This window comes from Tachyglossus aculeatus, unplaced genomic scaffold (genome assembly GCF_015852505.1).
Source record: "Tachyglossus aculeatus isolate mTacAcu1 unplaced genomic scaffold, mTacAcu1.pri scaffold_164_arrow_ctg1, whole genome shotgun sequence".
NCBI lineage: Eukaryota > Metazoa > Chordata > Mammalia > Monotremata > Tachyglossidae > Tachyglossus > Tachyglossus aculeatus.
The window spans coordinates 178,028-188,691 of NW_024044887.1; the positions used below are offsets into that span (position 1 = coordinate 178,028).

Below are 10,664 nucleotides of genomic sequence, written 5' to 3' on the forward strand. Positions count from 1 at the left end.
TCCTCACGAGTGTCAACTCCATCTCTCTGCTGGGCTGTGCTGCCCAGGTATTCTTCTTATTTTTATTTGGTGGATCAGAGTTGGCTCTGCTCACCGTGATGTCCCACGACCGCTATGTCGCCATCTGCCACCCCCTGCACTATGAGATCACCATGCCCCACGGGGCCTGTGTACGCATGTTGGCTGCCTCTTGGTTCGGCAGCAGTTTGAGTGCCATCCTGTACACAGCCAGCACCTTCTCTCTATCCTTCTGTGGCCCCAACACTGTTCACCAGTTCTTCTGCGATGGTCCCCAGTTGCTAAGACTTGCATGTTCCTCTGACCATGTCATGGAAGATGTGAGTTTAGCCATCAGCACGTGCTTAGCTTTCTTCTGCTTTGTGCTCATCGTGAGCTCCTACATCCGCATCTTCTCAGCAGTGCTGAGGATGCCGTCGGCGGAGGGCCGCTCCAAAGCCTTCTCCACCTGTCTGCCCCACCTGGTCGTCGTCACTCTGTTTGTCACATCTGGCTTCTCTGCCTACCTAAAGCCAATGTCAGACTCTCCCTCTCCAGTGGACCTGCTGGCATCTGTGTTCTATGCCTTGGTGCCCCCGACCCTTAATCCCCTCATCTACAGCCTGAGGAACCAGGACATGAAGGCAGCGATGGGAAGGCTGCTGTGGCCAAAACATTTCTCAAAGGAGAAACTATCTATCAGATCAAAGTTCCTTCTCCACGGACTGCCCTGACCATGGCTCTGACTTAACCAGTCTTCACTCCAGAATGGTTTCACCAAAGCATTGTCTGGGTGTTCTAGTGGAAAGAGCACTGGCCTGGGAGTCCGAGGACCTGGATTCTAGTCCTGGCTCTGCCACTGTCCATAGTGTGATATTGGAAAACTCAGTAAAACTTTCTGTGCCTCTGTTTCCTTATCTGTAAAATGGGGATGAAATACCCATTCTCCCTCCTACTTCGACCGAGAGCAAACTATTTTTCTTCCCTTATTGGCACCCATGCCCATCACCCCCTTCAGCTGTTCTGGACATTTAACTCCCTCCTCAGGCCCCCTGTTCCTCCCCCTCCTACATCCCTCCCCCCTCAACGATATGGCCACCTACTTCATTAGGAAAATCAACACCTTCTGGTCTGAGTGCCCCAAATTCACTCCTCCCCCTTCTCCATCCCCCCACTCTGAAACTTCTCCTTTACTTTCCCATCCTTCCCAGCAGTATCTTCAGATGAGATCTCCTCCCTCCTCTCAAGTGCCACCCCATCCACCTGTGCTTCGGACCCCATTCCCTCTCATTTTATAAAAACTCTCACCCCTTCCCTCCTCCCCTCCTTAACTTCCATCTTCAACTGCTCACTCTCTAATGGTTTCTTCCCCTCTGACTTCAAACGTGCTTACGTCTCCCCCATCCCCAAGAAACCCTCTCTTGACCCCACTGCCCCTTCCATTTATCGCCCTATCTCCCTCCTACCTTTCCCTTCCAAACTCCTAGAACGAGTCATCTACATTCGCTGCCTCGAATTCCTCAACTCCAACTCTCTCCTAGGCACCCTCCAATCTGGCTTCCGTCCCCTCCACTCCACCGAAACTGCCCCCTTGAAGGTCACCAATGACCTCCTTCTTGCTAAATCCAATGGATCCTACTCTATCCTTATCCTCCTCGACCTCGCATCTGCCTTAGACATTGTGGACCATCCTCTTCTCCTCAACCTCCCTGGTAGAACCAATTCCTCCCTGGTTGTGCCCTGGGAATTGCCCCATCTCTGAAACCAGGTGTCCTGCCTCATTGGCCCAGGACTGAACTCTGTAGGCCCTTTGGGATTTGTACAGCTCCCACTTTTGAGACTTTGCAGTGGACAAGACCATGTCAGTCACAGAACAGTCCAGCCCCAGGAGAGAATCTATGGTTCTTAAAATCAAAATGATTTTACAGTTAGCCAACTTCCACAAGATGCAATCGATGGCCTGCAGACCCACAGGATGAGGAGAGCAAGAGGGGCAATTAAGCACGAATCCACCTCTGGTCAGTGAGTTCCTGCTGAAATGCTTGGGGTTGATCACTCCAAACAGGATGCTAAATGCTGATCTAAACACAAGTTATCAATAAGATGTGGCAGAGAGACCCTCCCTCTGGTCCTCACTAGGGGAAATGAGGCCTTGAAAGCTGAGAGCAAGGCATTTCTATTCGATGTGGGGTGGACGGACAACCACTGGGGATTTTTGAGGACTGGAGAGACCAATCAATCGATTAATCAATCAATCATATTTATTAAACACTTGCTGTGTGCGAAGGACTGTACTAATCATTTGGGAGAGTACAATACACCGATAAACAGACACATCCCCAGCCCACAACGAGCTTACCATCTGGAGCCGGAAAATGACGTTAATATAAATAAATAAATTACAGACATGTACATAGTTGCTGTGGGGCTGAGGGAGGGGTGAAGAGAGGGTACAAATTCAAGTGCAAGGGTGATGCCCAGGGAGTGGGAGAAGAGGAAATGAAGGCTTAGTTAGTGAAGACCTTTTGGAGGAAATGTGCTTGTGATAAGACTTTGAAGGTGGGGAGAATGATTGTCTGTCAGATATGAAGAGTAGGGGCACTCCAGGACAGACGCATGATGTGGGTTAGAGGCTGGCATTGAGATAAATGAGTTTGAGGTGCAGTGTGTAGGTTGACATGAGAGGAGTGAAATGTGCTGGCTGGATTTTAGTAGGAAATCAGGGAGGTAAAGTAGGAGGGGGCAAGGCGATTGAGCGCTGTAAAGCTGATGGTAAAAGTTTCTGTTTGATGTGGAAGTTGATGGGAAACCAGTAGAGGTTCCTGAAGAGTGGGGAGATGTGGACTGAACATTTTTCTAGAAAAATGATCCGGTCAGCAGAGTGAAGTATAAACTGGACTAGGGAAAGACTGGAGGCTGCAAGGTCAGCCAGGAGGATGCTGCAGTCATCAAGTTACACTATGATAAGTGCTTGGATCAACAGAGCAGCAATTTGGATGGAAAGTTAAGGATGGGTTTCAGTGGTGTTGTGAAGGTAAAACCAACAGGATTTGGTGGCATATTGAATATGTGGGTTAAATGAGAGAGATGTCGATGATGATGGCAAGGGTACAGACTTGTGAGACAAGAACGATAGTGGTACTGTCTTCAGTGATCCTGAAGACAGGGGTAGGACAGGGTCTGGGGCAGAAGGTGAGGAATTCTGTTTTGAGCTTGTTAACTTTGAGGTGACAACAGGAAATTGAAATAGAAATGTCTTGAAGGCAGGAATAAATATGAAACTGCTGAGGAGAGAGTCAGGGCTGGAGAATCATCCATGTTGAGAAGGTAGTTGAAGTCATGGGAGCAAATGAATTATCCAAGGGAGTGAGTGTATCCGGAGAATAAAAGGGGATCTAGAACCGATCCTTGAGGGACTCCCACATTTAGAGGGTGGCAGGCAGACGAACCTGTGAAAGAAAGTGTGGTTTTCCCACTCCAGTCCGTCCAGGTGTGAAAAGGACAACTGTGTCATTTCTAATAATAATAATGACATTTATTAATCGCTGTGTGCAAAGCACTGTACTAAGCGCTGGGGAGGTTACAAGATGATCAGGTTGTCCCATGTGGGGCTCACAGGCTTAATCCCCATTTTACAGATGAGGTAACCGAGGCTCATTAAGTGACTTGCCCAAAGTCACACAGCTGACAAGTGGCTGAGCTTGGATTTGAACCCATGACCTCTGACTCCAAAGCCCGTGCTCTTTCCACTGAACCACGCTGCTTCTCAATTCTCTATTTGTCCTATATGTCCTATTTGTCCTATTGCTTCTCAATTTCTCTACTGCGTGACTGTGGTTGTCCTGTATTTATCTGTTTGTTGTTACTCTGTGCTACCCTTGGCTTCCTCAGGTTCAGGCTCCATGACAAAGAGGGGAGCCTTGGGCTGTTTCCTGTGGAGAAAACAATGGTGCCCGCCCACCCCAGGGGCCAAGGAGTCCAGCACCGAGAGCTTCTGCTGAAATGGGGCATCCCTGGGTTGCCATAACAGCTTTTTCCCTGCTCCCTCCTTTTCTCCTGTCCAAACCGCAGTCTGAGTTGAGCTCCTGTGCCCTGCAGCACACACAGAGAACCATGCAGTCTGCTGCTATCAAGGTATAAATGAAGGGAGCAAGTCAGGGTGTCACAGAAGGGAAAGGGAGAAGAGGAAAGGAGGGCTTCATCAGGGAAGGCCTCTTGGAGGAGATGGGCCTTCAATAAGGCTTTGAAGGTGGAGAGAATAATTTTTCTGTCTGATATGAGGAGGAAGAGCATTCCAGGCCAGAGGTGGGACATGGGCAAGACGCTGGTGGTGACATAGATGAGGTCAAGGTACAGTGAGAAGGTTAGCATTAAAGGAGCAAATTGTGTAGGCTGAGTTGTAGTAGGAGAGTAGTAAAGTCAGGTAGGGAGGGGGCAAGGTGATTGAGTGCTTTAATACCTATGATGAGGAGTTTTTGTTTAATTCGGAGGCAGATGGGCAACCATTGGAGTTTCTTGAGGAGTGGGGAAACATGGACTAAACATTTTTGAAGACAAATGATAAGTGATTGGATTACTGTGGCAGCAGTTTGGATGTAGAGGAAAGGGCAGATTTTAGTGATCTCGTGAAGGTGGAATCGACAGGATTTAGTGATGGATTGGAGTATTTGGGTTGAATGAGAGAGAGGAGTCAAGGATAATGTCAAGGTTTACTTGTCAGTGAAGAGGGGTTTGAAATACAGGCACAATGATCTAGAGAGGCTCTGCATTTGAAAACTGTTTGTGAAGGAGGATGTCCTCAGAAATCAATCAATCAACCAATCAAACCTACTAGTTGACCATTTACTGTGGGCAGAACACTGTACTAAGCACTGGAAGAGTACAATAGTATTAATATACATGATCTCTGACCCCAAGGAGCTTTCAGTCTGGGAGGGAAGAGTCATGGTCCCTCCTTGCCATGCTTTTGTCAGGCTTGTGTCTGCTGGGTTTGTTTCAAGGTGCTGAAGTATCATGTAATCATGGTAAATCTGAGACTGAGGAGAAGGCAGAACCAGTTCCTCCCTGGTTGTGCCCTGGGAAACCAGGTGGCCTGCCCCATTGGCACGTGCCTGAACTCTGGAGACCCTTTGGGACTTGTACAACTCCCACTTCTGGGAATTTGCGGTGGACAAGGCTGTGCCAGTCACAGGACAGTCCAGCCCCAGGAGAAGATCTATCATGCTTAAAATCAATATTATTTTAGTGAACCACCACAAGATGCGATCAATGGCCTGCAGACCCACAGGATGAGGAGAGCAGCAGGGGCAATTAAGCACGAACCCACCCCAGGTCAGTGAGTTCCTCCTGAAATGCATGGGATTGATCAAGCATTCACTCCAAACACGATGGTAAATGCTGAGCAAAACACAAGTTATCAGTAAGATGTGGGGAGAGACCCCGCTCTGGTCCTCAGCAGGGGAAATGAGGGCTTGAGAGGGGAAGGCCTCTTGGAAGAGGTGAGATTCTTATAAGGCTTTGAAGATAGGGAGAGTGAGAGTCTGCCAGATATGAACAAGAAAGAGTCCCAGGCTAGAGGCAGGATATAAACAAGTGGTCAGAGGTGAGGTGGACAAAATCGAGGTGCAATGAGTTGGTTGGCATTAGAGTAGTGAAGCGCGTAGCCTGGGCTGTATTGGGTAATCAGCCAGGTAAGTTATGAAGGGCAGGGCCAATTAAGAATTTGAAATCTGAGACTAAGGCATTTCGATTCGATGCGGAGTTAGATGGGCAACACCAGAGATTTTTGAGGACTGGAGAGACCAATCAATGAATTAATCAATCATTCACGTTTATTGAACACTTGTTGTGTGCAAAGGACTGTACTAATCATTTAGGAGAGTATGATATAACAATGAACAGACACATCCCCAGCCCAGAACGAGCTTACTGTCTGGGGTGGGAGAATGACGTTAATATAAATAAATAAATTACAGACATGTACACTGTTGCTGTGGGGCTGATGGAGGGGTGAAGAGAGGGTACAAATCCAAGTGCAAGGGTGATGCTGAGGGAGTGGGAGAAGAAGAATTGAAGGCTTAGTTAATGAAGACCTTTTGGAGGAGATGTGCTTGTGATAAGACTTTGAAGGAGGGGAGAATGATCGATCGTCTGACAGATATGAAGAGTAAGATCACTCCAGTTCAGACACATAATGTGGGTGAGAGGTTGACAGTGAGGTAAGTGAGTTTGAGGTGCAGTGAGTACGTTGACGTTAGAGGAGTAAAATGTGTGGGTGGATTGTAGTCGGTAATCAGGGAGGTAAGGTAGGAGGGGGGCAAAGCGATTGAGCGCTGTAAAGCCAATGGTAAAAGTTTCTGTTTGATGCGGAGGTTCGTGGGAAACCACGGAGGTTCCTGAGGAGTGGGGAGATGTGGACTGAACATTTTTCTAGAAAAGTGATCCTGTCAGCAGGGTGAAGTATGAACTGGACTGGGGAAAGACAGGAGGCCGCAAGGTCAGCCAGGAGGCTGCTGCAGTCATCGAGTCAGACTACGATAAGTGCTTGGAACAACATAGCAGCAATTTAGATGGAGAGTTAAGGATGGGTTTCAGTGGTGTTGTGAAGGTAAAACCAGCAGGATTTGGTGGCATATTGAATATGTGGGTTAAATGAGAGAGATGTTGATGATGATGGCAAGGGTACAGACTTCTGAGACAAGGATAGTGGGGTTGTCTTCATTGATCCTAAAGACAGGGGGAGGACAGGGTCTGGGGCAGAAGATGAGGAGTTCTGTTTTGAGCTTGTTAACTTTGAGGTGACAACAGGAAATCCAAATAGAAATGTCTTGAAGGCATGAGTAAATATGAGACTGCTGAGAAGGAGAGAGAGTCAGGGCTGGAGAGGAAGATTAGGAAATCATCCATGTAGAGAAGGTAGTTGAAGTCGTGGGAGCAAATGAATTGTCCAAAAGAGTGGGTGTATCTGGAGAATTAAAGGGGATCCAGAACCAATCCTTGAGGGACTCCCACATTTATTGGTTGGGAGGAAGAGAAGCCTGTGAAAGAGACCTGAAAGGAGCGGAAAACTAGGAGAGGACAGTGTCAGTGAAGCCGAGGTAGGATAATGTTTCCAGAAGGAGGGGGTGGTCAACAGTTTTGAGGGCAGCTGAGACGTCAAGAATAATTACTGAGAGCTCACCTCCTCCAAGAGGCCTTCCCAGACTGAGCCCCCTTTTTCCTCCCCTCCTCCCCATCCCCCCGCCCTACCTCCCTCCCCTCCCCAGAGCACCTGTATTTATGTCTGTATTTATTACTCTATTTATTTTACTTGTACATATTTGCTATTCTATTTATTTTGTTAATGATATGCATTTCTAGACTATGAGCCCACTGTTGGGTAGGGACCGTCTCTATGTGTTGCCAACTTGTACTTCCCAAGCACTTAGTACAGTGCTCTGCACACAGTAAGCGCTCAATAAATACGATTGAATGAATTTTGCTTTCATTCTTTATGTTCTGACGACTTGACACCTGTTCACATGTTTTGTTTTGTTGTCTGTCTCCCCCTTCTACACCGTGAGCCCGTTGCTGGGTAGGGACCGTCTCTACATGCTGCCAACTTGTACCTCCCCAATGCTTAGTACAGTGCTCTGCACACAGTAGCGCTCAATAAATACAATTGAATGAATGAATGAATTAGGATAGAGGCTGTTGGATTGGGCAAAAGGAAATAATTGGTGACCTTAGAAAAGGCAGTTACAGTGGAACTAAGGGGGCAGAAACCAGAATGGAGTGAATCAAGGACAGAATTGGAGGAGAGGAAGCAGATAACTTGTTCAAAGAGTTTGGAGAGGAATGGTAGGAGGAAGAAAGGACAATAGTTGGTGATTGCTGTGAGGACAAAGAGGGGTTTTTTTTAAGATAGGGGATACGTGAGCATGTTTAACAAGCAATGTAGAAGAAGCCACTGGGAAGTGAATTGTAGAAGATGGGTTGAAAAGCACTGGTGGAGGGTTTAGATTTTGAGAGGAGGTCTACTCTTTACCATGATCCCTGTCAATGAAAGGCAGTGGATGACCTTGTGGGAGGGTGCAGTAAATAAGTACTGATCACTGGCATGGAAATATATCTGGATTCTACCTGGAATCCTATTTCAATCAATTGTATTTATTAAGTTCTTGTTAGTGCAGAGCACTGTACTAAGCACTGGAAAGAGCACAATACAATAGAGCTGGTAGACAAGATCCCTTCCCCTAAGGGGTTTATAGACTAGTAGAAGAGACAAATATTAAAATAAATTACAGATAGGGGAAGCAGCAGAGTATAAGGTTATGGACAGAGTGCTGTGCGACTGGGAGTAGGGTGAATATAAAAGTTCTTAAAGGCTACGGACCCTAATGCTTAGATGAATCAACAAAGAAACGATATTAAGGAGCACTTACTATGTGCAGAGCACTGTACTAAGTGCTTGGAAAATTACAGTGCAAATGACCACTGCGCTGAAAGAGCTCTACCACTTGTCATCTTAGTGACTTTGGGCAAGTCACTTAACTTCTCTGTGCCTCAGTTACCTCATCTGTAAACAAGGGGATTAAAACTCTGAGTCCCTCATGGGGCAACCTGATTACCTTACATCTACCCCAGTGCTTAGAAAAGCGCTTGGCACATAGTAATCACTTAACAAATACCATTTTTAAAAAAGGAGCTAACATACTAGTTGAGGAGACAGGCATCAAAATAAATTACAGGGAGAGGAAGTGACAGCAAATAAAGATATGATATAAGTGCTTTGTGTCTGTGGGTGGAGTGAGAAAAAACATACTCAAAGGGTACGGTAGTGATTCAAGTGTATACATGACATAGAAGAGAAGGCCAAAGAGTGGGGAAATGAGAGCATAATCAGCGGAGGCTACTTGGAGGGTGTGTGATTTACTAGGGTTTTTGAAGATGGTGGGTCTAGGAGTATCACTACAGTAGCTGCATGGCCTATTGGAAAACCACGAGGTTTGGAGTCAGAGGACCTCGGTTTTAACATGACTCTGCCACTTGCCTGCTGGGTGATCATAGCAAGTCATTTAAACTCTATGGGCCCCATTTTCCTCACCTGTAAAATGGGGATTAAGAACTGTTCTCCCTCCTACTTAGATTGTGAGGTGCTAGTTATCTTGTATCTGCCCCAGCACTTAAAACTGTGTTTGGCACATAGTAAGTGCTTAATAGATACCCTAGTTATTATTTTTTGCTGTTGTATCTGGGCCAAAATGCACTCCTGCCTCCTGTCACCCCACATAAATTTTCATGAGATTGGCTATAGCTCTTCTCCAGAAAACCCCCAACACTAATAGCAGAATCAGAAGATGCTCAGTTTGGGATGTTGACTTTGCACCATTCTTCACTCTCACAGGCAGCTCATGACATCTCCCAGACAATGTTTAACATCACGACGGTGACAGAATTCCTCCTCCTGGGGTTCTCCAACATCCGGGAGTGGCAACTGATCCACGCTGCCCTGTTCCTTCTGGTCTATCTGGCAGCCCTGATGGGGAATCTCCTCATCATTGCCGTCACCACCGTTGACCGGCACTTCCACACCCCCATGTACTTCTTCCTCAAGAACCTGTCCATCGTTGACCTCGGCTACATCTCCGTCACAGTCCCCAAATCCATCCTCAATTCCCTCACGAATGTCAACTCCATCTCTCTGCTGGGCTGCGCTGCCCAGGTATTCCTCGTATTTTTATTCGCGGGATCAGAGTTGTCCCTGCTCACGGTGATGTCCCACGACCGCTATGTCGCCATCTGCCGCCCCCTGCACTATGAGATCATCATGCCCCACGGGGCCTGTGTACGCATGTTGGCTGCCTCTTGGTTCTGCAGCTGTTTGAGTGCCATCATGTACACAGCCAGTACCTTCTCTCTATCCTTCTGTGGCTCCAACATTGTCCACCAGTTCTTCTGCGATGGTCCCCAGTTGCTAAGACTTTCATGTTCCACTGACCATGTCCCAGAAGATGTGAGTTTAGACATCGGCATCAGCTTAGCTGTCTTCTGCTTCATGCTCATCGTGGGTTCCTATGCCCGCATCTTCTCAGCAGTGCTGAGGATGCCATCGGCGGAGGGCCGCTCCAAAGCCTTCTCCACCTGTCTGCCCCACCTGGTCGTCGTCACTCTGTTTGTCACATCTGCCTTCTCTGCCTACCTAAAGCCAATATCAGACTCTCCCTCTGCAGTGGACCTGCTGGTGTCTGTGTTCTATGCTGTGGTGCCCCCTACCCTTAATCCCCTCATCTACAGCCTGAGGAACCGGGACATTAAGGCAGCGATGGGAAGGCTGCTGTGTCCAAAACATTTCGCAAAGGAGAAACCATCTACAGGATAAAAGGTTCTCTCCACGGACTGCCCTGATCATGCCTCTGACTTAACCAGTCTTCACTCCAGAATGGTTTTCCCACAGCATTGTCCGGGTGACCTAGTGTTAAGAGCACTGGCTTGGGAGTCAGAGGACCTGGATTCTAGTCCTGGGTCTGCCACTGTCCATAGTGTGACATTGGAAAAGTCAGTAAAACTTTCTGTGCCTGTTTCCCTATCTATAAAATGGGGATGAAATACCCATTCTCCCACCTGCTAAGACTGAAAGCAAACTAGTTTTATTCCCTTGTTGACACCCATGCCCTTCAGTTCCGGAC

General features: G+C 47.4%; 1 protein-coding gene across 1 annotated transcript; it reads left to right on the forward strand.

The window, feature by feature from the left end:
- Window positions 1-329: 329 nt before the first annotated feature.
- On the forward strand, window positions 330-10,357 carry LOC119923252 (olfactory receptor 14A16-like). The gene is made up of 3 exons (XM_038742718.1): window positions 330-419; window positions 4,069-4,131; window positions 9,383-10,357. Exons 1-3 carry the CDS (start codon window positions 330-332, stop codon window positions 10,355-10,357), a joined length of 1,128 nt encoding a protein of 375 aa, XP_038598646.1.
- Window positions 10,358-10,664: the final 307 nt, after the last annotated feature.